Source organism: Bufo gargarizans, chromosome 4, assembly GCF_014858855.1.
Source record: "Bufo gargarizans isolate SCDJY-AF-19 chromosome 4, ASM1485885v1, whole genome shotgun sequence".
Classification (NCBI taxonomy): Eukaryota; Metazoa; Chordata; class Amphibia; order Anura; family Bufonidae; genus Bufo; species Bufo gargarizans.
The window spans coordinates 443545838-443573682 of NC_058083.1; the positions used below are offsets into that span (position 1 = coordinate 443545838).

At 46.5% G+C, this 27845-nt stretch overlaps 1 protein-coding gene across 2 annotated transcripts; it reads left to right on the forward strand.

Moving 5' to 3' along the window:
* Positions 1 to 1852: 1852 nt before the first annotated feature.
* Positions 1853 to 27222, forward strand: CFAP36 (cilia and flagella associated protein 36). Of its 2 annotated transcripts, none has more exons than XM_044289789.1 (10): positions 1853 to 2064; positions 6031 to 6095; positions 7995 to 8096; positions 11058 to 11172; positions 12903 to 12990; positions 14934 to 14976; positions 15061 to 15130; positions 22041 to 22207; positions 24940 to 25089; positions 25974 to 27222. In XM_044289789.1, the coding sequence occupies exons 1-10, from the start codon at positions 1962 to 1964 to the stop codon at positions 26061 to 26063; spliced, it is 993 nt and encodes a 330-aa protein (XP_044145724.1). In that variant the 5' UTR covers positions 1853 to 1961; the 3' UTR covers positions 26064 to 27222. The 2 variants fall into 2 exon arrangements, with proteins under 2 accessions (XP_044145724.1, XP_044145723.1); XM_044289788.1 differs by having other exon boundaries at positions 1856 to 2064; positions 25971 to 27222.
* Positions 27223 to 27845: the final 623 nt, after the last annotated feature.

Consider the following 27845-nt stretch of genomic DNA (forward strand, 5'->3'; position numbering starts at 1 on the left):
TCTCCCCGCAGTCTGCACCCTTCTCACCGACAGTCTCCCCGCAGTCTGCACCCTTCTCACCGACAGTCTCCCCGCAGTCTGCACCCTTCTCACCGACAGTCTCCCCGCAGTCTGCACCCTTCTCACCGACAGTCTCCCCGCAGTCTGCACCCTTCTCACCGACAGTCTCCCCGCAGTCTGCACCCTTCTCACCGACAGTCCTCCCCGCAGTCTGCACCCTTCTCACCGACAGTCTCCCCGCAGTCTGCACCCTTCTCACCGACAGTCTCCCCGCAGTCTGCACCCTTCTCACCGACAGTCTCCCGCAGTCTGCACCCTTCTCACCGACAGTCTCCCCGCAGTCTGCACCCTTCTCACCGACAGTCTCCCCGCAGTCTGCACCCTTCTCACCGACAGTCTCCCCGCAGTCTGCACCCTTCTCACCGACAGTCTCCCCGCAGTCTGCACCCTTCTCACCGACAGTCTCCCCGCAGTCTGCACCCTTCTCACCGACAGTCTCCCCCGCAGTCTGCACCCTTCTCACCGACAGTCTCCCTGCAGTCTGCACCCTTCTCACTGACAGTCTCCACCCTTCTCACTGACAGTCTCCCTGCAGTCTGCACCCATCTCACTGACAGTCTCCCTGCAGTCTGCACCCCTCTCACTGACAGTCTCCCTGCAGTCTGCACCCTTCTCACTGACAGTCTCCCTGCAGTCTGCACCCTTCTCACTGACAGTCTCCCTGCAGTCTGCACCCTTCTCACTGACAGTCTCCCTGCAGTCTGCACCCCTCTCACTGACAGTCTCCCTGCAGTCTGCACCCCTCTCACTGACAGTCTCCCTGCAGTCTGCACCCTTCTCACTGACAGTCTGCACCCTTCTCACTGACAGTCTCCCTGCAGTCTGCACCCGTCTCACTGACAGTCTCCCTGCAGTCTGCACCCGTCTCACTGACAGTCCTCCCTGCAGTCTGCACCCGTCTCACTGACAGTCTCCCTGCAGTCTGCACCCCTCTCACCAGTCTCCCTGCAGTCTGCACCCCTCTCACTGACTGTCTCCTTGCAGCCTGCACCCTTCTCACTGACTGTCTCCCTGCAGTCTGCACCCCCTCTCACTGACAGTCTGCACCCCTCTCACTGACGGTCTCCCTGCAGTCTGCACCCCTCTCACTGACGGTCTCCCTGCAGTCTGCACCCCTCTCACTGACAGTCTCCCTGCAGTCTGCACTCCTCTCACCAGTCTCCCTGCAGTCTGCACCCCTCTCACCAAACAGTCTCCCTGCAGTCTGCACCCTTCTCACTGACTGTCTCCTTGCAGCCTGCACCCTTCTCACTGACGGTCTCCCTGCAGTCTGCACCCCTCTCACTGACAGTCTCCCTGCAGTCTGCACCCCTCACTGACAGTCTCCCTGCAGTCTGCACCCCTCACTGACAGTCTCCCTGCAGTCTGCACCCCTCTCACTGACAGTCTCCCTGCAGTCTGCACCCCTCTCACTGACAGTCTCCCTGCAGTCTGCACCCCTCACTGACAGTCTCCCTGCAGTCTGCACCCCTCACTGACAGTCTCCCTGCAGTCTGCACCCCTCACTGACAGTCTCCCTGCAGTCTTCACCCCCGCTGCTCCTGCGGTCTCACACTCCAACACCTCCTCAGGCCTCACATTATGCAGAGTGGGGGAGAACGGGAGCCGCCAGAGGTGCTCCACAGCACAGGGGCCATTTTCTCCAGAGAACTACATGCAGATGCCACACTCAGCTCTGCTACTCGTACAGGTGAGGACAGGTCTCACATGGAGTCACTAGGCAGAGACTGCAGGGGGCGCGTTCCCGGCAATGTTTGGTCCACGGCGGTGACGCCAGTCGCCATGGAGACGCCCCCGCCCTCAGCGCGCGCCCGGTCCCTCGCACTTCATCCGGGGTCCTGACTGCAGCGCCACAGCAAGAGGTAGAGGAGGAGTCCGGCGGGCCAGGCCCGGGGTGTGCAATGGCCGAAGACACGGAGTGGGTGCTGGAGAGCGTGCTGGCCTTCCTCGGCTGCCCCGCCTGGACCGTGCCCGTCAGCGGCTTCATAGAGCGCCAATGCTCAGGTACCGCAACGCGTCTTCCCGTCATGCTTTGCTGGCCTGTAATCTGTGTACAGCTGTGTGCAGTGATTGGTATGTGCCATTTCCGTGCTGATCACTAGGGGCGCACTGTCCTGCTGGGGTACATAGACCTAATAAAGGGGGCCGCTACCAGCCAGAGCCAAGAGCTGCTGCAGCCTCCAGGCCCATGTGTCACACGGAGGGGCAGCCGGGGGTCCCCCTAGAACTGGCCCCAAGTACAGTGGAAACCAGGCGTTTACATGGACTATAGAAAAAGACCCATAGGCAGGTTTTTCTCAATATCTGACATGAAATGAGAATAAACCTTTCCTGTTTTTGGTCAGTTAGGATTAACGTAACTATTATTATTTGTCAAATGCCGGAATAATGAGAGAGAGGATGTTTTACGGCATTTTTATTACTTTCTGCAATGTCAAAAGTTTACATGCACTAAGATCACTATGCCTTTAAAGCAGGCGGCCCTCCAGCTGTTGTAAAACTACAACTCCCACAATGCCCTGCTGTAGGCTGATACCTGTAGGCTTTTCGGGCATGCTGGGAGTTGTAGTTTTACAACAGCTGGAGGGCCGCAGTTTGAGGATGCCTGGCTTTAAACAGTTCTGGACTGCCCATATGATGATGTCATGGGTTTGGTGATTAGAGACACACCTGTGGATGTATTTAACCCTTTCACTACCAGCGCTGCGCAAGCATGACGTCATAGCCGGCAAGTCTCTGCTGTTTCAAACAGCAGAGACCTGCGGCTAATAATGCCGATCGCGGTAATTAAATGCTTTAGATGCCGTGATCAAGTGAGATCACGGCGCTTGAATGCGCAAGAACCCGGACTTAGTACTAAAGCCCCGTGCGGCCAATCGGGACTTCAGTACATGCGCTGAGTCTCCATGAAGAAATTCAGAGCATTAATGCTGCAATTCTTATTTTGGCCATCAGATGGCAGGCCAACATAAGAAATGAGCAAAATGCAAATACGTTTTTTAAATTCCTTTTATAGGTAAAAATGAAAAATTCTAAAATGTCATTTATTAGCCTTAAAATAATAAAAAAAAATTTTTTAAAAAGTAAAAAAAATATTAAAGTTTAAATCACACCCCTTTTCGTATAATGAAAAAAAATATACTTAAATAACAATAAATATAAACATCCTGGGTATCTCCGCGACCGAAAACGCCCATAATATATAAAAAAAAAAAAAAAATAATCCAATACGGCGAATGGCGTAATGGAAAAAAGGGTCTAACTGGCCGATTTGCCATTTTTTCATTTCTTCTCTTACCCCAAAAAAATGAAATAAAATGTGATCCAAAAGTCATGCATACTCCAGAATGGTATCAATAGAAACTATGAATTGTCCCGCAAAAAATGAGCCCCTAAACATCTCAGTAGACATAAGTATGCCCCGCAAATTACGTGCATGCGCCGTCCATTTTAGTATTAGGCGCAGTGAGTGAAGGACGCTTGCCTGCTGCCGGCTTCACTGCGCCTGTGCCGAATACTAAACGGGACGGCGCGGGATTTGCGGGGCACGGGGGAGACCGAGGATGTCAATCACCTTTACAAGGGCGTGCCAAACGGGGAGAGGACGGAGCCTCTAGGTGCTGCAGCAACGCCCCACTAGCACCTAGAGGCTCATTTGCATATTATGAAAGTGATTATTTAGCGCGAACGGCGGCCGTCAGGGAGATATGTCATACAGTTATGTACTGCTGACATTAGCACGTCGCACAGCGATTTTTCTGATGGCAGAAACCCTCTAAATGCACCCCTGAAACACACAGCAAACAGACAACAAATATCAGGGGCTAGAAGGATTAAGCATCTTGGACTTCAGCATGCCTGATCAACCAAGCCCAGTATACAAGTTTGTATGGGGGGTTGTGAGCAATATCTGGGGCGCTGTATGGATACCTGAACACCTGGTGTCGAGCCCTCTTCGGGTCAAACTCATCCAGACGACTGATCATGGAGGACTTCTGGTCGCACGTTTAGATCGTGTCTATGGGAACGGGCGTTATACTGAATGCGGCTCCTGCGGGATGTTTGGCCTGGGAAGACTATTTACTTGTCCCTGTAGTGATTGTCCTCTGATTACTACTCCCATTGACCAAGACAAAAATCATCAATTGATACAGTATTGTAACAAAAATGGCTGTAACCACACCCGGCAATAGTCTCCCTAGAAATCATATTTTTTGTGGATGGATCTAAGATTTGGAGGAGGAAAATAAGAAAAAAATACTTTTAATCATTCTTTTAAGCTCCATCAGACCCTCATCAGATCCCCAAGCTCAATCAGACCTCGGATCGGCGGCCCCTTAAAAAATAGATAAATAAACTTGCCTTCGATAATGGAAGCGGTCATTAGCATTCGGACTATAAGACGCACTGCCACTTTTCCCTCACTTTTGGGGGGAAAGTGTGTCTTATAGTCTGAAAAGTGCAGTATTTACCACAAGTAAAATTATACAGACCAGTGCAGACTAGTAGTGTATGTGTGGCCCATATCAAAGAGGACCTGTCACCTCTCCTGACATGCCTGTTTTAGTAATTACTTGCATTCCCAATGTAATTATGGAGCATCTATTCTTATGATGTGCCATCCCTCTATGATTCCTGCTAGAACTTATGCATGAATTGCTAGCATTTTGCAGTTAAGGTCCAGATGGGTGTTACCAGTTGAGGGTTGTCTCCCTGCACAGTCTGGCAGCACTGATTGGATTTTGTTAGAGTCACAATGTGCAGGGACCTCCCCCCCCCAATAATAGAGGAATGACACATCATAGTCATGAGAATAGATTCTCCAGAATTACATTGGGAATGCAAGTAATTACTAAAGCAGGCATGTAGGGAGGCGCTACGTGCTGGTTTTAACCCGCAGTGTACAGTACCTGCACGGTGAATAAGATTTGACTAGTTTCACGTGCACTTTGCAAATTAAAAAAAATAAAAATTCTGTGCAGATTTTGAAAGCCGCACAGTGTCAATTTTTTTTTCTGTGGATTTTTAGTGCAGACTTCACCATTTGCAATCTTAGGGCCCTGTTCACATGACCGTATGTGTGGTCCGCATCCGATCCACATTCTTATTTTTATTTTTTGTACTGCAGAGCCATAGGGGCTCTGTGTGCCGCCATCTAGGGTTCAGGCACATGATCTAGCTGAGGAGTGATGCACACTCACATTTCGGAGAAGAAAAGTCTTAAAACTATATGTTACGCATCGCTTCAGATTCTGGGACCCCTGCCAGTAGGGTCATGTCACAGTAGGGCCCCCTCATGCATTTCCCCAGTCCCTAGAGCAGGGATGGCCAACCTGAGGCTCTCCAGATGTTGCTAAACTACACTTCTCAGCATTCCCAGACTGCCTACAGCAGGGCATGGTGGGGGTTGTAGTTTTACAACAGCTGGAGAGCTGCAGGTTGGCCATGCCTGCCCATCCTCACCTCCATGCTCTCCTCCTCCTCCTCTGCTGGCAAGAAGCTGCTTAGGAGTAGCCTATTGTCAGGCTCTGCGCATGCCTTCCTGTGCCTGCGTCCCATGCAGTATTCCGGACAGCGCGGGCACAATCTGCTTTACCATGGCAATAGTCAGTCCTTGTAGTCCAAGTAGGGCAAGGGAGCGGTGTGATCTCGGTGCAGGATACCAGCCCTAGGCCAGACGTGCAGAAGGCTGTGGTGGTGTGCGGCCTTGCAATTAGTTTCAGCACTACATGGCGGCAGCTGTATAACATCATGCTTCTGATAGCCAACGTCCTCCCAAATGTGTATGAACCAAGGGCTCGTGCCCGTAGGCCCGGTCTTCCACATCAGGATGCACCAGTATTGTAAATGGTGGGTGGTTTTAGGTTTTGGCGATCTGTCCGTTTTGGCATAATGTTTCCGTATGTTCCTCTATCCACTAATATATTGTATGTATTTTCTAAGAAGACTTCCTGACGTTTCTGATTGCAGTGTTTGATGATGAAGAGGAGAATAAGCTGTCGTACACGGAGATTCACAATGAATACAAGATACTGGTAAATATATCATTGCCTCTTATCCAGTAGGAGTGGAGTATAGTTCAGGTTATTAGGAGCCTAGTTCAGGTTAAAGGGCATCTGTCAGCAGATTTGTACCTATGAGACTGTCTGACCTGTTACATGTGCGCTTGGCAGCTGAGGGCATCTGTGTTGGTCCCATGTTCATATGTGCCCATATTGCTGAGAAATATGATGTTTTAATATATGCAAATGAGCCTCTTAGAGCAACAGGGGCGTTGCTATTACACCTAGAGGCTCAGCTCTCTCTGCCAATGCCGCACCCTCTGCACTTTGACAGGGCCAGGCAGTGAAAGCATCATCACGCCTGCCTGGACCTGTCAATCAAAGTGCAGAGGGGGTTCACATAGTACAAGTACTAGTATAAGACCTGATGTAGATGTGACTTCTACTGTGCTATGCGCAGTAAAAAAAATAAAATAGTAAGAAACCTTCTCTGATGTCCAGTGTGGAAGGTCCTCTTGGGATTGTACGAAATCATAGGGATTATACTAGGGGTGCACCGAAATGAAAATTCTGGTCCGAAACCGAAACCGAAAATTCAGGATACCCCTTGACCGAAACCGAAACCGAAACTGCCTTTTTGCCCAAATACTTTTAAAAGACCCCCCACCCCATAACAGTGCCATCCACAGACCCCCCCCCCCCACCTCATAACAGTGCCATCCACAGACCCCCACCCACCCCATAACAGTGCCATCCACAGACCCCCACCCACCCCATAACAGTGCCATCCACAGACCCCCACCCACCCCATAACAGTGCCATCCACAGACCCCCACCCACCCCATAACAGTGCCATTCACAGACCCCCACCCCATAACAGTGCCATCCACAGCCCCCATTGTACAATTAATAGATTAATAGAAAATATTTCAAAATAGCGGGGAGGGACTGGGAGGAGGAGCTGGGGGCCGGTGCGTTCACTGTGCTCCGGCCCCCAGCTCCAGTAGTTATAAAATGTTGTACAATTAAAAGGCATTCTATTCATGAGGCCCCCTCTGCAGTATTACATTCAATACAGCCACATCATACTCACAGGGCTGTCATCTTAATGCTGGCCGGCCGGGCAGAGGAGCGGCAGCGTCACAACTGACGTCATGTGCCCGGCCTACTTTCTGAATGAAGGAGGCGGCGCAGGCATGTGACGTCAGTCGTGACGCTGCTATCGTCTGCCCGGCCGGCCAGCACAGCCCTGTGAGTAGGATGTGGCTGTATTGAATGTAATACTGCAGAGGGGAGCCAAATGAATAGAATGCTTATTAATTGTACAACATTTTATAACTACTGGAGCTGGGGGCCGGAGCACAGTGAACGCACCGGCCCCCAGCTCCTCCTCCCAGTCCCTCCCCGCTATTTCCGGCCGATATGTAAAATATCGGCAGAAACAGATTAGGTGCATTCTCGGCCGATATTTTCGGCCGCCGAAATTTCGGTGCACCCCTAGATTATACTATAACTATATAGCACCTATCCGCAGTATAGGAGATAAATATCAGGTCACTGAGGGTCTGACTGCTGGGACCCCAGCGATGCTGAGAACAAGGGGTCCCGAGCCCACTCTAAATGGATCTGTAGGGGGCATGTTGGTCCACTGCTCCATTCTCTGCTGAGGAGCTGCCCTGTCCCATAGAAGTTCTCAGAATGGTGGGGGCCCCAGAGCTCGTACCCTACGCACTCTGATAGGAGATGGATATTAATGTACACATATTACTGAGCGGAGAACCTCGTGAGAGGGAAACAAGATCTGCCCCAACAACATCTGGTCTTGTGTTATTCCAGGTCACAAAGCAGATCGTAGATCACGTCTTAGGACATATCATGTGTACCAACCATCTATGTCACCAACCTTTCTCTGAATTCCTTCAAATTCTGCAGGTGGAAAAGCTCATACATGAACATCTGAATGACATGGGGATTAGTGAGGAGCAGTTTCAACAAGCATGCTTATCCCCCCTTGCCAATTCACCAGACGTTAAGGTAACAGTGGGCTTAGACTTCTCTCCGGCATTTTATAAATGATATGTAATGTCTGCCTTTATACATCAAGGGTTTGACTTTCCGCATGATGCTGGATCTGTGAAGGGAAATGTACTTACCTGCTCCCTATCAGGTCCCGACCTGTCTTCACGGCACTTCCGGTCTGTGCGTGTTAACTTCCTGCACAGATGGGTCACATGTGCCTCTGCTGCCAATGACTGGCCTCAGCAGTAAACTTGTCTCAAGGGGCATGTCACTGCTGGGTCACGTCACCGCTGAGGCCTGTCATTGGTATAACTCGGTGCACAGGAGTGGTGCTGACCAAGCGCATAGAAACACTATCACCCCATGTGTTTTAGAGGGAGGAGGGTATACTACAGAAAGTGGAATGGAGGTTTATTGTGACCAACAATTAAAGGGGTTGGCCACTTTTTGGTTACTGGTGACCAATGTGTATATGGCCTTTACTAATATACCCTTTGTTAATTTTGTGTGCCATGTGCTATACTTCATAAGTCATGTCCCCTTCTTGGACAGACCTTCTGTGCTGTCCGCATAGAGGTTCTGTCCATAAGATGGGCGCTGATGGAGGGTCTTGTGACCAGACACATCGCACAGCCGCCTCCATTCAAACACACTTCCCCAGCTCTAAACTCCACACAGTGTAGATGGCAGGTGCAGTGAATTGGAATGGAGGAGACTGAGGGATTTGCCTGGTCACATGACCCTCCATCAGCAGCCATTGTATGGACAGGACCTCTGAGTGGACAGCACAAAAGACTTGGCCAACAAAGGGACATGGCTTATGAAATAAAACGAAAATGATGCAGAATTTCAAGAAAGTCTATATAAGAAAGTGTCATATAGTCATTTTACTTACACATTGGTCAACAGTGACCAGAAAGTGGCCAGCCCCTTTAAGGTGACGCAAGCTGTAGAGACTGCACATGCCAGGAGCCGTGTGGAAAGGAGTTTTTGTTTCCTTTTATTTTTTCAGCTCCAGAACTTTTCTTTTCTTTTGCTTGTGTACAGATCCTAGTGGTTTATGAGATTATCTTCCTTTTTACACAGACGTGCCCATCCGCTCCAGAGTGACCTGAAATGGCCGGCAGGATCTGCATTTGTTAATTTTGCCACAGGCGTGGCCCATTGCAGGCTAATGGCTGACATGTGACAATCCAGAATAAAAGCTGTAGCATACAGTCAAATCTGGATGGTGTTTTTTAGTTTTTGTTTTTTTTTGTCCAATCCCATTCACGTGCATTGCACATGTTCTTAAGTTGCGTATTTTGTTTAGTTCAGATTCTGCAGTGAATCCCCAGCAAATTCTCTACGTGGCACATTGCCTAACCATACTTTCCTGTTAGGCCAACTACAAGTCCGAGCATGAACGCTAACAAAACAAAATTCCACCCTAACAAAGCCAGATTTGAAAGTTTAAAGGAGTAACTAAACTTTGATTTAATTTTATTTATTTTTTTATTTAAAAAAAAGATGCCCCAAATATCCTAAAAATATATATTTTTTTACTTTGTTAGGGTACTTTCACACTAGCGTTTTTCTTTTGCGGCTCCCGAGTTCCGTCACAGGGACTCAATACCGGGAAAAAATCAGTTTCATCCCCCTGCATTCTAAACGGAGAGAAATCCGTTCAGGAGGTCTTCAGTTCAGTCACTGAACAGCGTTTTAGACGGAGGAAATACCGCAGCATGCTGCGGTATTATCTCCGTCCAAAATTCTGGATCAGTTGCCGGAATGCCGGCATTAATTTACATTGAATGTATTAGTGCCGGATTAAAAATACCGCAATGCCGGATCCGTCCTTCCTGTCTGCGCATGCGCAGACTGGTAAAAATGTAAGAAAAATATATCCTTTCTTGCAATGCGGATCCGGATCAGTCTACAAATGTCCGTTTGCATGCAGATTGCCAGTTACGGCTACTCTGCCGCAAGTGTAAAAGTAGACTTAATTAACAGATTTTGCCTTATACTAAAGATATTGACACCCAAAGTCCTGATTTCTACTGCGCTTTAAATTCACTATATTCGCACATCCGTAGTACGGATTCCTTGCACTGTTGCGGGCAGGAGCACACACTGTGCCCCCTGATCTTGGCTGAAGACTTACATAGCACATCAAAACCCTGTGCTGATGTGCTATGCCAGGGTTAGCTGAGCGGAGTGGGGTTCAGCTGAAAGTCCTGTATGTGAGCTTTTAGCAGAGTGGAGCGGGCACGGGCAGGATCCCGATCTGTACAGGTTCTGATGTGCTATGCCAGGGTATTTGGGACTTTAAATAAGGCTACACCCTTATTATTGTTATTCCCTTCCTCCATTATAATAGCAGAACAACAAAAATAACTGCAGTGCCAAATCCATGGCATACCGGGCACCAAGAGTTCTTGCGGGGCCCCATTGTAGCGGGGTCCATCAGGTTTTACTGGACATTGTAGCCACTCGCTAATAGATGACTAATCTGTAGGTGCTTATAAATAAGATAACCCATCTACTAACGTATTTGTGCATGGGTGCTGGTGGCATGTATTTGGTACCAACAATGTAATGGTCACCAACAATACAGCCTTTTCAGTCATCCTCAGTAACTTGGTTATAAATTCTCTGGTTACCTGTTCTTTTATAAAAAAAATTCCAGCCTCATGACATTGGCAGCATATTTTGTTTCCGGTCATGACAAGGTAACATATACCGTGTATCCTCTTGCCGTAAATCTTTCCGGACGCTCTTTGAGGGATAACCTAGATTAGGTGATAATACAATTGTAATCCTCCTATTGACCTTAGGTGGGTTAATCTACGTGGAGATCTGAGTGCCGTTGCTTTCTGAACTGCCATAAACTAAGCTTTAATTGATGTGGCAGGGAATTAACAGAGAATAGATGTAACCTTTCATTTTCTCGATATTTTATGAGATGAATCTCAGTTGTGTTGTCTTCATTTGTAGATGATCTTGCAATCTGTGGTCGCTGTAGAAGATTTTGCGGTCTTTAAAGAAATGATGCTGCAGAAGAACATAGAGCTTCAGTTGCAAGCAATCCAGATCATCCAGCAAAATAACGGTAATACATGGAGATTTCCGCCAACTATTTGGCCTTTTTTTTTTTTTTTTTTTTTTTTTTTCTTCACTTTAGATATGCAGTTGCAAGAAAAAGTATGTGAACCCTTTAGAATGATATGGATTTCTGCACAAATTGGTCATAAAATGTGATCTGATCTTCATCTAAGTCACAACAATAGACAATCACAGTCTGCTTAAACTAATAACACACAAAGCATTAAATGTTACCATGTTTTTATTGAACACACCATGTAAACATTCACAGTGCAGGTGGAAAAAGTATGTGAACCCCAAGACTAATGACATCTCCAAGAGCTAATTGGAGTAAGATGTCAGCCAACTGGAGTCCAATCAATGAGATAAGATTGGAGGTGTAGGTTACAGCTGCCCTGCCCTGTAAAAAACACACACCAGTTCTGGGTTTGCTTTTCACAAGAAGCATTGCCTGATGTGATTGATGCCTTCGCACAAAAGAGCTCTCAGAAGACCTGTAATTAAGAATTGTTGACTTGCATAAAGCTGAAAAGGGTTATAAAAGTATCTACAAAAGCCTTGCTGTTCATCAGTCCGCGGTAAGACAAATTGTCTATAAATGGAGAAAGTTCAGCACTGCTGCTACTCTCCCTAGGAGTGGCCGTCCTGTAAAGATGACTGCAAGAGCACAACACAGACTATTCAATGAGGTGAAGAAGAATCCTGGAGTGTCAGCTAAAGACTTGCAAAAGTCTCTGGCATATGCTAACATCCCTGTTAGCGAATCTACGATACGTAAACACTAAACAAGAATGGATTTTATGGGAGGATACCACAGAGGTAGCCACTGCTGTCCCAAAAAAACATTGCTGCATGTTTACAGTTTGCACAAGAGCACCTGGATGTTCCACAGCAGTACTGGCAAAATATTCTGTGGACAGACGAAACCAAAGTTGAGTTTGGAAGAAACACACAACACTATGTGTGGAGAAAAAGAGCCACAGCACACCAACATCAAAACCTCATCCCAACTGTGAAGTATGGTGGTGGGGGCATCATGGTTGGGTTCTGCTTTGCTGCGTCAGGGCCTGGACGGATTGCTATCATCGAAGGAAAAATGAATTCCCAAGTTTATCAAGACATTTTGCAGGAGAACTTAAGGCCATCTGACCACCAGCTGAAGCTCAACAGAAGACGGGTGTTGCAACAGGTCAACGACCCAAAGTATAGAAGTGAATCATCAACAGAATGGCTTAAACAGAAGAAAATACGCCTTCTGGAGTGGCCCAGTCAGAGTCCTGACCTCAACCTGATTGAGATGCTGTGGCATAACCTCAAGAAACGATTCACACCAGACATCCCAAGAATATTGCTGAACTGAAACAGTTCTGTAAAGAGGAATGGTCAATAATTACTCCTGACCGTTGTGCACGTCTGATCTGCAACTACAGGAAAAGTTTGGTGGAAGTTATTGCTGCCAAAGGAGGTTCAACCAGTTATTAAATCCAAGGGTTCACATACTTTTTCTACCTGCGCTGTGAATGTTTACATGGTGTGTTTAATAAAAACATAGTAACATTTAATTCTTTGTGTGTTATTAGATTAAGCAGACTGTGATTGTCTATTGTTGTGACCTAGATGAAGATCAGATCACATTTTATGACAAATTTGTGCAGAAATCCATATCATTCCAAAGGGTTCACATACTTTTTCTTGCAACTATAGTTTTCAGTTGGAGAATTTTTTTTTTGCCTATAGGTGACCTTCCAGAATGCCTGAAAAATGGTGCCGATTTTATTTCAGACCTTGAACAACAGGAAATAAAAATGATCTCTGAAGCTTTAAGGTAAATAGTCAAGATCTTGTCTGTTCTACTATAATCTATATTGGCTTGGATGATTGGCACTGAGGTATAATGGTGTGCCTACAGATACGGAACAGGGGTCATACATTACAGCTTGGTGCGGTTAAAGTAATAAAACTCCTCCAGCCATTGCACACATAATCTGGCCATACACATCACATTAACGGCTCATGCACCCGAACGTGTACCGGCCGTGCCCATATTGCAGGTCGGAACATACAGAGCAGAAGGCCACAGAAGCACTACGGCGCGTTTTCGTGGCATTTCGGTCCGTGCCTCAGGAAAAGCATAGAACATGCTTTTTGTTTTTCTGTGCGGACAGATCGTGCCTCCATTCAAGTTGAATGGGTCTGCATCTATCAGCACAGGCCACACGGACGGTGCCCATGCTTTGGGGACCGCACGGGCAGCACACGTTCGTGTGCTTGAGCCCTAATTTGGCTGAACACACTGATTTTTGGCTGGCCTAGTTGACGATCTAATGTGTATGGGTGATTCCCAAGTCTCCCCAACATGGCAGATCATTGAGGAGAAAAGGTTTGGGCAGGATTTCAACATGACTGATCCTTTTGCTGTCGGGAAGATAAGCCACCACTATAGGTGTCTGGCAGCAGCTTAACTCCATTGTCCCTATTGATAACACGTAGCGATGATAGCCTTTGGCTAGCATTAAAGGCTATGGACACCTCTTTAATAGTTTTTTTGTTTTTTTTCATGATTGCTTTCTACTCCTTTTTGGGCTATAATTTTCTCTGCACAGATGTCAGTCTCTGTATTTGCAGAGTAGCGTTCTTTGTTCACGGTGAGTCCCATCAGATATAGAAGCTCTGACTGTTTGTGTAGCCATTTTCAGCCAATAAACTCTTATTTAAGCTAAATTAAAATTAGTTGGATAAGAATTGAGCTATAGTGAGTGTTTATGAGCTGTCAGGAATTCAGAGGTGAGTGCTACACAAGATCTGGACTCATTGTGAACAGAGAGACTGTCTCTCTGCAAATACAGAGACTGACATCTGTGCAGAGAAAAGAGCTGAACATTTTTAATAAATACCAATTAAAAAAATGATGTGTAGAGTAAAATGAAATAATAAAACAATTTCTCCCAGAGTTGATCATAGCATTTCAATTTTAAGAGTATATTAGCCCTTCTATTGCTGCTTGTTGAATTTTGGGAGAAGCAGTAGTAGTGTAACTTATGAAAGGCTGCTTGGTTACATAAAGCGTTGGATGTGCATCGTCTTCATTTGCCATAGATGCCCCTTTTCTGAGTACAGGCTTGCCAGTATCGGTTAATATTGCTTGCAGGGAATTTTTCCCTTCGTTAGTCTAAGGCCCCATTCACATAACCGTATTTCTTGTCTGCATCTGGTCCGCATCCATTCATTTCAGTGAGTCCGCCCAAAATCTGGACAACACACCAAAGAGATAGAACAAGTCCATTTCGCAGACAAGAATAAGTATTTTTACAATAAATCCGCAAATTAACAGATTTAACATGGACGTCACACTGATGTCATCCGTATTTTTTGTGGATTTGTGTTTTGCGGACTGTAGAATACATACGGTCGTGTGAATGCACCCTTAAAAAGTGCCAAGTCAGATGATTAAATGACCATGGATTAAGAGCTGCTTGTACTTTTGGCTCTCCCATAAGGGCCCTGTTGTGCTAGCTGGAAATGGTGTGTACTGATGTAGTAACCCCCTCTATACAGCTTGTACTATATGGATACAGAACCATGCATTGGGTACAAATTTGGACTTGGGATAAAGTAGCTTATTGAAATTAGCAGTGCCCTTTAGGAGAGTCACATATTTTATTAGTCAGGCAGTATATCGTGTACGGTAATGATCAGTAAAATGCTCGCTGATCAGCCAGACGGCAGAATTCTCCTTCAGTTATAGAAGATATGCTTGTATTTTTCTAGGATATCAAAGGAGGAATATGAACAGGAACAGCTGCGCAGAAAGGTTGGAAAATTACTATAATTTTTAGGTGCCCTTTCTGGACACATCGGATATTTTTGTAACTTTTTATCTCCTTTTGTTTTCTAGGAAAAAAGTGAAGCTAATGTACATAAAAATTTCCCCAAAACGTCTTCACAAGAGAAAGTGACCACTCCAGGTAATGGTAGGACAGTATTATGTAGGTAACCGGTATATATTTTCTTTCAAGCTGTGTTCACATTTGCAGTGGAGGTTCCAGCAAAAAAAGTTGAATGTCATTATAGTAAAATGGGGTCCTATGGTGTCAGTAACATGCTGGATCCAGATATTCTTCCAGGTTTTTGGGGTTTTTTTTCACGCCAGAATAGAAACTGAATATGCGCTGCAGATGTGAACATAGCCCAACAGAATTCTCTGTGATCACTGCAGTTTTCCTGTTGCTTATTTCCTCTCGCGTCTAAAAAAAATAACTTACTGTACTGTATAGTTGGGATAGTCTGAGAGACAAATGTAAGATATAATGGTGTCAGTAGTTGAATTCTGTTCATATCTAGTGTTTTCCATTTAACCCAGAAAAAAACTAATCTGTTGCGGATCAGTCACAGCAGACATCAGCAGGGCTCGATGGACTCCATAGACATACAGTGGGATCTGTCAGTTTCTGCTGAGCCGTCTTCTGTTTTGATGGGAAAAATATGGCTTCATGCAGTGCTATTTTTCCCCTTAACCACCTAACTGTGGCAAAAGTACCTCACTGTTCTGCTGGAGCTGAGTTTGGGTGGAAGGGGGGAGTGTTGCTTTTGGTGCTGATGGCTCTCTCTAGGAGCATGTTTGAAAGCTGGCATTCCAGGCTTTCATACAAGACCAAAATGACAGCATTAGCCCAGGATAAGAAGGAGATATCACTGTTAGAAATCAATTCGGAAATAATTGCGGGTAAAACCTGCTTTTACTTTTACTTTCACTTTCAGCTAGCTGCATCCTGATTTCTAACAGTGATATCTCCCCATGTAGCGAAGATATTGCTGTCATTCTGGTATTGTTTAAAAGCTTGGAATGCCAGCCCATACTGTATTTCTAGCTGCTACAAAATCAGAGATACGAGCAGTTGAAGCAGCCTCCTTAAGCTGCCTCCTGATGTACTGCTGTAATTAGATAATAATACTTGTGTAATGAAAATGTCTCCTGTACAGCACTCTTGAATCATACAGCAATGGGACGGCACTGTCCAACAAACAGACCTTTCTCACTGATGGCTTTGTGCTGCATCTCCTCACTCCCCCCTCCCTTCTTCTCAAATGGTTACAGAAGGGAGTGTAACACATTATCTTGTCCCACTTATTCTGTACAAATTATCTTTTACTTTCTAACACTGCTATTGCTTAGCATAGCATTAGCTGCATGCCTGTGTACATCTAGTGTCATGCTGACTGACAGTTTTATCAGTTGCTGTTGAGTTCCAAGAGGTAAAACTGTACAGTAAGTGGCATTATCGACGGTCCCTAAAGTTCCACAGAGCTCAGATGAAGCACAGGCCGTATGACTTCTATACCTGTCCAAAGTTATTTGATAAACAACTCTGCATAGCGGCAAATTTTTTTTTTTTTTTTTAGGTATGGTCCGTTGAGGATATCCATATCTGTCCCAGAGCAAAAAATATCAGCCAAATTGGTTCAAATGATAAAAAAATCTCTCCAAAAACAATTTGTTGTCAAACACAAGTCTACCAACAAATATCAGATGATCCAATAACATCTGACTATTTAGGTCATTTTTTTATGGAACGCAAAAAGAAGCCAATTTTATTTTTATTTTTTAAGTTCGTACACTTCAGTTGTTGTAACTAACCCATTTCATTAAATAACTGGCAAAAAGCTAGATCCATTTTGTTAAGAACTAATATTTTGACTCAAACAAAAAAAAAAGTATTTTAATCAGATGATACAGGCCCAAACGCCCAGACCCCCACCAATCAAAACCTTTGATATGTCATTATGACAAATCAAAGATTATTATTATAATTTTTTATTTTTTATGGGTACACTTTAAATGATTTGCCCTAAACTAAAATCCATGCTGAGTTCAGCAAGTTAATTTGTACAATAACTGAATAGAGCGGTTGTCGGTCACATTTAGAATAATTTATCTTGGTTAAAGGGGTATACTCTGTTTTTTACTAGCGTTATTTACGGGCTCCATTCCTGTCCCTGTGCAGATGTACGAAATATATAGACTTGCTTGCAGTAACTGCCTATATTGTGGCATAAATATGTAATTTTTTTTCTTAAAGGGGCTGGCCTACAAATAAAGATGGCCTTGCCATTCGCCCGGCGGTCGTTTTGTGGCGAAGTTTGCTCGTTCGCTGTTCGCCAAACGGGCGAACATATGGAGCTATTCACGCCCACCATATTCTTTTACATGGACATGCTCCCTACCTTATAAATGAACCCGATCTGGCCGCCATTTTACATTCAGTCTTTTGCCAGTGTAGAGAGAGGTTGCTGTGTGGTGCAGGGACAGGCTGTTAGGGAAACAAATCACTAGCTAATAGGGCCACAAAAGTCCTTTTAAGGACTGGTATAGGTGTGACTTACTGAGGGGTGTAATATGCTTATAATATACTTTCTAACATAGAAAGTATATTATAATGCATTTGTATTGTGCAGCAGTTGTGTGCGGTTCTGCTGTGATACTGCAGCTACACAGAGTGCCAAACACTATTGGAACCAATAATTTCTACTGGTGTGATTAATTAACCAGTTGCCCCCCCAAAAATACTGATTGAAGCAGGGGTGTTATATACCAAATATATACTTTCTATATAGGGCATTTAGGTAGTTCAGCATTTGTCAGCGGTTTTGCTGCGTTACCGCATCTAGACAGAGTGAAAAACACTATTTGAAGAAATAATTTTTACTGGTGTGATTAACCAGTTGCCCCCCCAACCCCCCCACCCCAAAAAAAAAACTGACTGAGGCAGGGGTGTGATATAACTTTTTTTTCACAAATACTGCTCTTCTATAGAAACTTTTGTCACAGGGTCATTTTGAAAATGACAGGCAGAGGAAGAGGCAGGCCATTCCACAGGGGTCGGGCAGGTGCACCAGGCCGCAGCCTAAGTGGGAAGTTGCAGAAGGTGCGTGCGATTACGTCAAAGGACGCACCAGACTTGGTTGAGTGGCTCACTAAGCCTTCCGCTTCTGCACCCTCCTCATCCTCTCTATCTGCACCCTCTTCACTCTCTGCTGTGTGCACCCCCCAAAGACACCGCCACCATATCCCCTCAGAGGAATTATTTTCCCATCCATTACAAGAACTTACCAATGCGCAGCCATTATTGGCATCGGATCAGGAAGAGGAGGTATCAACGGTCGCCACCCAGCAGTCTGACGACAGTACCCAGATCAGCCCAAGGAGGGTGGTCCCCGCTGTTGCAGCCTACTCCGAGATCTCTGTCAGTTGTGGTGAAGGTGACGAATCCAATGATGACGTGCCATGCTGTTCTGCGTCTGTTGTGCCTGGAAGCCAAGAGCCACACCGGTCCTGCACTTTCAGCTTTGCGGTCACAGGCCGATCAGTGGCTAACCCCGCTCAATTTGACAGTTGGTAAAGTGGTGTGCGACAACGGTGCCAATCTGCTGAGCGCGCTGAAACAGGGCAAAATGACATGGCACACGTCCAGAACTTAGTCGTGCAGCGATTCGTTGCCAAATACCCCGGGGTCCACTTCCAGGGTGTCTTGCGGCAGGCCAGGAAAATCTGTGGCCATTTTAGAAGATCTTATACGGCCATGGCTAGCCTTGCTGACATTCAGCGGCGACACCACCTGCCCGTCAGACGTCTGATTTGTGACTCCACCTTGTATATGCTTTATGGGCTGCTCCAGCAGAAACGTGCAGTTAACGACTACCTGTACGAACTCTGCGGCAGGACAGGTTCTGGGGAGATAGTGTGTGTTTTTTTTTTTTGTTTTTTTTTCACCGCGCCAGTGGCTGCTCATGCGCGACGCATGCAGACTTCTGCGGCCATTTGATGAGATCGCCAAACTGGTCAGTCGCAGCCAGGGAGCCATCTGTGACATCGTACCTTACGCCTACTTTCTGGAGCGTGCATTGCGTTGTGTCATTGATCAAGCTGTCGAGGAGCAGGAGCAGGAAGATGAGGAGGAGCAAGAAGATCATGCTTTAAATGTTTCTGGGATCCCTGGTGTTGTCCGTGGCTGGGGGGAGAACACGGACGACATTATCCTGGATGATGAGCAGGAGCCAGGCTACTCCACCGCTTCCAGTTTAGTGCAAATGGGGGCCTTCATGCTCCAGTGTTTGAAGAGGGACCCCCGTATAAAAAGCATAAAGGGCAAGGACCAGTACTGGGTGGCAGCGTACTTAGACCCCCGATACAAACACAATATGGCGGAAATGTTATCACCATCACAGAGGGCTGTCAGAATGCAGCACTTCCAGGCCTTGCTTCGAGAAATGCTGCATTCTGCTTTTGAGGACGTTGGCAGAGGAATTTCCACTCACAGAGAAACAGTTGCGGGTACCAATCCAGCAGCTCATGCAAGAAGAGGGCGGTTTGAAGATGTGTTGGTCACTTCGGATATGAGATCATTCTTGCAGCCAACCCATCGACAGCCGTCCTCCGGATCCAGCCTCGGGGAACACCTAGACCGACAGGTGTCAGACTACATCGGGTTAACGGCCGATGTGGACGCTCTGAGAACAGATGAACCCCTGGACTACTGGGTGTGCAGGCTTGACCTGTGGCCAGAGCTGGCACAATTTGCCATAGAACTGTTGGCTTGCCCCTCGTCCAGTGTCCTGTGCGAAAGCACGTTCAGCGCGGCAGGGGGGATTGTGACCGATAAGCGCACTCGCCTAGCTCACGACACTGTGGACTACCTCACAGTCATGGATCTCTGAGGAATTCAACACATGTGACAAGTCGACCACGTTTGATTGAATTTCCTCATGACAGCCCACAAATATCCGCCACCACCCAGAACAGATCATGGGGCCTGTACTGGCCGACAGTTTTATTTTTATCCTGTGACTGCCTAATGTACCTCCAGCCCCAGAATCCAAAGTCAGGTGAATGCCTATTTATGTAGGTGTATGAAACGCATTCACAATAAGGACCTTCTAATATCACAGGGTCATGTGACTGCCCCTCAACCTGTACTGTGCCCCCTTATACCCTGCATTGTGCCCTCTTACCACACCCTGTGCAGTCCCCCTAGTCATTCCCTGTACTGTGCCCTCTTATACTCCTTTTATCCCTTGATGGTGTGACTGTGTTATCCGGTCAATGTATGGCGGTGGTATCCAATATCTGGATGGCCATAACTGTTTCCCTTTCTCTGCCCACGCCATCCTTTTTTAGACCTGGCATGAGCGGGAAAAATATGCAGATTGCGGGGCTAAGCACCTAACATAGACGTATTTCTATATAATAAATGATCACCTAATTGTATTATCATTCGGGGGTAGGGCTAATATCTTTAAATTATATAGATTCTAGTGTATTATACTTTGCCCTGTATTTCCCAGTAGAAAATGATCCTTGGGAAACACAGTCCTCATCCCTGACCACCAGGACCAGTTAGTGCTCTCAGTACATGGCGGCCTCCCCTCTCTGCTCCGCTGGGTACTGGTGCTTATTCTGACACTAGGGCTGGGTTCACATCCTATTTTTGCCATCCATTTAATGCATACTAAAAATGTATGCGTTAACAGATGCCTCAGCCTGATGCCGTACAGAGGCGTCCGTTCACCATACAGTTCTATGGTAGAAGAAAAATTAACGTTAACGTATGCATTTTTTTTTTAATAGACTCTGCAGGATACAAAAACGTGGAGTGCTGCACATTTGTATACATCAAACCGATAGGAAATAAAAAATTTCTAGGCTCCAGCAGGGCACATTTTTGAGAGTTTCCCTTTTAAGATGCAGAAAAATGGCCCCTGATTTAAAATAAATATTTTTTGTGGTATATCACTGTCCATGTTGTGGGACTATTTGTGTAGTTCTAGTAACTGTTTGCTGGCTGCAAATATGACCTAAAGGTTTTTCAGGTTCGCCTGCCATTAAAGGGACTAGGGCCCACCGTGAACTTGCGGTTCGCGAACATTTGATCGCGTTCGCGAGCCGTCCCGGCCGATGTTCATCCATCACTACCCACACACATTTATTGCCTATCCACAGAATGCGTGATAATTGTATGATTGCTGGTAGTCCGACCACTAGGGCCCCCATTGATCATGAAAATGGGGGTCTTGTGTTCCCTGTTTGAAAGGAGCAATGTCATACATGCATGATGCTGCTCCATTAAATTTGTACAGGGGTCAGTGCTTGGCTGTTTGTTAGTCCCGTAGATTTAGAATTATGCTGTATTGTGCATGTGTGACCGCTGCTATTTTGAAATTGGGAACCCAGACCCCCATTCTTATGACCTTGTGGACAGGTAACAAATGTTGTGTGTGTGGGCCAACCTCCTTAACTTCGAGAAAGAAACCTAGCAGCGGGATTAGCCTCCTATTACATGACAAATTATTGGCAACTATAGAGCATATTCCAAAATTCTCTTACATTTGTATTATTTTTGTCTGTGAAGTGTTTGATTTGAACTTAAAGGGTTTTTTGAGATCTTTATACTGATGACCTATCCCCTGGACAGGTCATCAGTATCTGATTGGTGAGGGTCCGACACCCAGGACCCCTGCTGATCAGTTGTTTGAGAAGGCATCGGTGCTCCTGTGAGCGCCGCAGCCTTCTCTCAGCTTTTCCTAGGCCAAGTGACGACACGTTTGTGTCACGTGGCCTAGAAGAAACTCAGCCCCATTTCAAGTAAATGGGGTTGAGCACGATACCAAACACAGCCGCTGTGCTATGTACAGTGTGATGCTCACAGGAGTGCTAGAGCCTTCTCAAAACAGCTGATCGGCAGATGACCTAGCCACAGGATAGGTCATCAGTATAAAAATCTTGGAAAACCCTTTTAATTAAACATGCAATTTTTAGGTTTGATATTTTTACGTTTTCAGTGTCACTTGTACTATGTGCTCATTGTTCATTGTTCTCCTTAGCCCGTGAACAAGTCAAACCTCTTCAAACCATCAAGCCGTCCTTGAAAGAGGAGGAACTTCCATACAGACAACTGTCTGCAAGATTGAAAGAGCTTAGTAGCACAGAAGCTGCTGAGGCCTGGATGGAGCAAGCCAGGAAAGAAGCAGGCATACAGGGCGCTTTAACTGTAAGTGCTTTGCTTTTTTTGTTGTTGCTTTTTGTCATAAGGATTTCTCTTCCGTTCATTGGGGGACACCGGCTTGACCATAGGTATAGCTGCTGCCACTAGGAGGCAGACACTAAGCACAAAAGTGTGAGCTCCTCCCCACAGCTTACCCTTCCTACATGGACTAAGCTAAAACAGTTTGTGCAAAAGCAGTAGGAGAAGCAAGAAAAAACCTGTAAAACCAACAATGAACAAACCCAGAACCAGGCAGGCCACAAAGAGGCCTGTAAAAAGAGAGATTGGGTGGGATCTGTGTTACCCCAATGTACGGAAGAGAAACAGATTTTACGGTGAGTACAAAAATCTATTTTTCTCATCCGTATCATTGGGAGACCCAGGCTTGACCATGGGACGTTACAGAGCAGTCCCAAGGGTGGGTCATAAATAAAGAAGCCCTCCAGCCAATCAGAGAACCGCTGTCTGCAAAACTTTACGTCCCAGAGAAGAAAGACGACCAGGTAGCCACCCTGCATATCTGAAGAGCCGAAGCTCCGTGATGCACTGCCCAAGAGGCCCCTACTGCCCGAGCAGAATGAGCAGTAACTCGGAAAGGGTGGGGCCCGGTCACTGTTGCGGTACACTTCCACAATGGCCAAAATAATCCATCGAGAAATGGAAGCTTTGGACGCAGCCAGCCCTCGTCTCGGCCCCTCTTGAATGACGAAAAGGGAATCTGTCTGAGACCGATAGCTGCGAATGGCCCTCACCAAATCCCAGAGTGTGAAGTGACTGCTGGCGAGGATGTGACTGGGCAGGACAAAAGGAAGGTAGAATGATCTCTTCATTGGGATGGAATGCCAACACAACCTTCGGAAGGAAGGACTGAACAGGGCGAAGTACTACTTTTGTCCTGATTGAGGATCAGGAAGGGCGAGCGGCAGGAAAGAGCTGCGAGTTCCGACACCCTACAGGTGGAAGTGTTTGCCACTAAAAAGGCCACCTTGTAGGACAGGAAGCGAAGGGACACCTGCTGCAAAGGCTCAAATGGGGGCGCATTGTGCGCAATGCTCTGCAGAAAGGTCCGAACCGCAGAAAGTCAAGTCAAGTTCCGCTGAAATAGAATGGAAAGAGCCGAAACTTGTTCCTTGGGGGAACTGAGAGCCAGCCCCAAGTCCATGCCCGACTGCAGAAAGGACAAGAGTCGCGGCAGCGAGAAACTAATAGGGGACAGCTGGTGGCTTTTGCACCAGCTAAAGTAGGACTTCCAGGTCCGATGATCGATCCGGGACGATGACTGTTTCCTGGCATGAATCATGATCTGGACAAAAGCATCCGAGAAACCCAGAGCCCTTAGTACGTCGGCTTCATCAGTCATGCTGTTAAATGTAGAGATCTTAAATTTGGGTGGTAGATCGGTCTCTGCGACAAGAGGAGGGAGACTAGGGATGCGTGCCACACTCGGCGTGGCCAGTCCGGGGCCACGAGAATGACAGGCAGACCTTCAGACCTGATTTTCCAGAGAAGACACGGAATGAGAGGAAGAGGGTGGAACACGTAAGGAAAACGTGAACTGACTCTACGGAATCACAAAAGCGTTGTACGCCAGGCCCAGGGGATCCTTGGACCACGCAACGAAGTTCTAAACCTTGTGGTTGAAGCGAGAGGCCATGAGATCCATGTCCGGCCGACCCCCACCGCTCGCAGATCGCTAGAAACCTGCGGGGGAAGAGCCCATTCGCCATGATCGAGACACTCCCGGCTGAGAAAGTCGGCGATCCAGTTGTCAACGCTGGGGATGTGAACTGCCGACAGTGCCGGGACATGGTTCTCCGACCAGCTGAGAATCTGCGCTGTTTCTGCCATGGCTGCCAGGCTCCGGGTGCCGCCCTGGTGGTTGAGGTAGGCCGACGCCGTGGACTTGTCTGACTGAACCCAAACCGTACGTCCCCGGAGGTGGTCGTCCAGTGAAGCAGAGAGAGACAAATCGCCCTCAACTCCAGAATGTTGATGGGAAGGGAGCGTTCCTCGTGGGTCCACGTGCTCTGAATGGAGAGATTTTCCAATACTCTAAACCCCCATCCCCGGAGGCTGGCGTCTGTTGTCAACACCGTCCAGCGGAGGGGAAGGAAAGAGCGGCCCGACCTCTCAACCACCACCTGAGGGCCGGGCGGGTCGGAGCAGGGAGGCGTACAAGCCGATCCAGGGGGGCCTTGGGGACCAAGAGAATACTCACCCTTCTGGCATTCTCTGATCCCCTGGCTCCCGCCGGGTCACCACCTTCGTTGTGCTGCTCCTTTGGGGAGGGTTGCTACACCAGTAACAGCGGGGACTTAGCGTTGGCCGGACTTGGTGACCCGAAAGCTGGTGGGATACAGAGGCTTTGGGAACCTCTGGTCCTCCTTTTCTTCTGGAGACTGGGAATTAGTCTTCTAGACTCCCCTCTCCTGGGTAGGAACGCAGGCAGCAACGGCTGCCTGCAGCCCAGCTAAAAGAAAGAAAAAGAGAAAAATAAAATAAAAAAATCAGCAGAGGTCTGCCTCCTACGGACACTAAGCTAAAACTGTGTTAGCTTAGTCCCTGTAGGAAGGGTACAGCTTTGTGTCTGCCTCCTAGTGGCAGCAGCTATACCCATGGTCAAGCCTGTGTCCCCTAATGATACGGATGAGGAAAGAAGCTTCCGCTCGATATTGACTTAATTGTCTATTGGAGATTTTATCAAAATAAATATAAAGCATGCAAAATTTTCTCCGCAGAGCTTGTCGCAGGCAGAGAAGGAACAACTCCAAGAACGTGCAGAATATCTCAGGCAAAAAAGAGCAGAACTTTTAGCACGGAAAGGGGAATCTAAGAAGGGAACCCAAAATACTGAGCAGAGCAAAGAAAATGCATCCTCCCCGAATCAGGTAACCTGCTGGTAATGGTAGTTATCAAAGGAAAACCTGTTAACTCCAACTGCCTGTTCTCTGGCCTCAGGCTCTTCAGTGACACTTCATTCTTACACATGTGACTACTGAGTCCATTGATCGGCTGCAGCACTTTTTCTGACCAGGAAATGGTCCCTGTTAGTTCCGGTCAGTCTCTAAATAGATACATATCAGATAAAAAAAAAAAATAAGGAATATGCTAAAAAGCAAATTGATAGCTTAACATCTGATAAACGCAGCAGTCCCTTAGATAAAGGCACAGACGGTATCATGTGTACCCAGTGCTTCCTCCTTACAGTTTAGTTGAATACAGTGTGGCTACAAAGCCATGTTGCTCAAAGGCTCGGGATCTTTCTCTTCTGTCCTTCAGACGTCCCTGAGTTACCCCTGCCTACAAGCAGAGCACCTGTTCCGACATTGGCGACCCAACTTCTCGTCCTTTCAGTCTCTATAGCAGGGATCGGCAACCTTCGGCACTCCAGCTGTTGTGAAACTACAACTCCCAGCATGCTCTTTCCACTTGTGTGGGAGTTTAGAGAGCAGCGAAGCAAGTGTGCATGATGGGAGATGTAGTTTCACAACACCTGGAGTGCTGGAGGTTGCTGACCCCTGCTCTATAGAGACCTTGCATAGAACACTATATCTCAGAATGTCGCAGTCCATTTCCCCAAATAATAATAAATGGTTCTTCGGGCAGATAGATGCAGGATAGATGCTGGCACCTCCAATGTTAAGGCCTCTTTAATGCTGTTCATCTATTTGAACAGCAAAGGCATTGTGTGCGTGAGAATCAGTTCCAGGGACAGAACTTCTATCTTTTAGGAGCTCTTATAACTTTGTCTACTTTTTATATGTTACAGCAGCAAAAGCAGATGACTGAAGAAGAACTGAAGAACTTACAGAAAAGAAAGCAACTTGCAGAAAAGCTTAAAGAGGAAGTAATTCACAAGTGAAACGTCGCCCTCTGCTTTGCTTATTCTTCCATTCAATAGATTGCCAAAGCTTTCCGTATACACATTGTTAGCCTTAAGGTGTTGTACCAAGTTTAAAAGTTACTCCCTTTCCACAGGATAGGGGATAAATATCTCATTGGTAGGCTTCTAGGACCCCACAGAACCTGAAATTGAATGGCAGGCAGGTTGATTATGCATGTGCTGACGCTCCATTCATTTTCTGAGACTGCTGGAGATAGCCAAGTGTTTGGACACCCACCGATCAGCCAATGAAGGGATAACTTTTAAACTTGGCACAACCCCTTTACAAATACTTTGTTCTAGCCTCTAAATACATTTACATTTGGAAAGAAATGGAGCTCATGATGACAGGGAAAAAAAACTGAGGCTGGAAAAAAAAAGGCTGTTCCACATGCAGACATTTACAGCTTATCCATACCATTAATGTGTGATAGGTAGGGGCCCCACCTCCAGGGAGAATCCACATTCCATAAGGCCCCCCTCTTCATTTGGTCTCCTATACAGCCTAGTGCCAGATGCCTCTCTTTCCTGTCCCCAATGGCCCCCAACATATGGGTCCCCTGACCTCTGTTAGGCCTCTACCTATCAGACATTTATGGCCTAGCCTGTCCTAAATATAGTGAGAAAATATTTTTAAAATTACATTTTTGCTAATAAACTATGAAAAATGCCTTATTTTCTTTTCTATGGAATAGACCAGGGATGCTCAACCTGCGGCCCTCCAGCTGTTGAATACCTACAACTCCCACCATGCCCCGCTGTAGGTTGTCTGGGCATTATAGTTTTGCAACAGCTGGAGGGTCGCAGGTTGGGCATCCCTGGAATAGACAAATGTTGCCAAAACATGGAAGTGCACTTAATAGGAGTTAATGGACGTGATCTCCTCTTGAAAGTAACGTTGGCATTAGTTTGTCTGCTAAAACCATCTCATCATTACTCAACCACAGAGTTGCAATTTGCTTGCTGTTCACCACAGTCTCTCTCCCTATGACAACTCTTCCACCTGTCAAGATTGTATGGATCCAAATTCATATCCTGCTTAGTGTTAAGACGGTTGGTACTTGCTGGCCAGTTATTACATTGTAGTGAATAGGTCAATGTGAAGCATTAAAAACCACCTGCAAAATCTGTGACTGTAGCAGAAGTTTAGGTGTGACTTTGTATAGTGGTGGAGCTTTTGTCAGACCACCACCACCATTATGTGTATGAATGGAACTGCTGAACTGCATTGTGGTACATGGAGGTGTGTCAGTTAGAATCCAGCATTTTTATTGAAATCCACAATAAAGCCCAGCACCAAGACAAAGTGCACTATATGACAGATTTCAGGCATCCACGTCGCCACTAATGTTAGTGATTGGCCAGTCTTTATCATAAAGTGTGTATTTAAAGAGCATCTGTCAGTAGATTTGTACCTATAAAACTGGCTGACCTCTTGCATGTTCGCTTGGCAGCTGAAGGCATCTCTGTTGGTCCCATGGTCATATGTGCCCTCATTGCTGAGAAAAATGATGTTTTAATATATGCAAATGAGCCTCTAGGAGCAACGGGCTCAGCTTTCTCTGCAACTGCACCGCCACTCCTGCATAACTGAAACGGGACGGATCCGTTATGCAGGCCATAGACTTCTATTGTGATGGAATGAATAACAATGCCTATAAAGGCATTCCGTTATGCCTTCCGTCATAGAATTGCGTTATGGTCCGTGGTAACGGAATCCATAACGCAATTCTGCTTTTACCACCAAACGAAACGTGAACG

What these genes read in the sequence shown, in the direction of transcription:
- CFAP36 (XM_044289788.1), top strand. Translation starts at nt 1,962, where the DNA reads ATGGCCGAAGACACGGAGTGGGTGCTGGAGAGCGTGCTGGCCTTCCTC. An exon ending in CATAGAGCGCCAATGCTCAG is followed by an intron (nt 2,065 to 6,030) that starts GTACCGCAACGC and finishes TTCTGATTGCAG; the next exon opens with TGTTTGATGATGAAGAGGAG. An exon ending in CCAATTCACCAGACGTTAAG is followed by an intron (nt 8,097 to 11,057) that starts GTAACAGTGGGC and finishes CTTCATTTGTAG; the next exon opens with ATGATCTTGCAATCTGTGGT.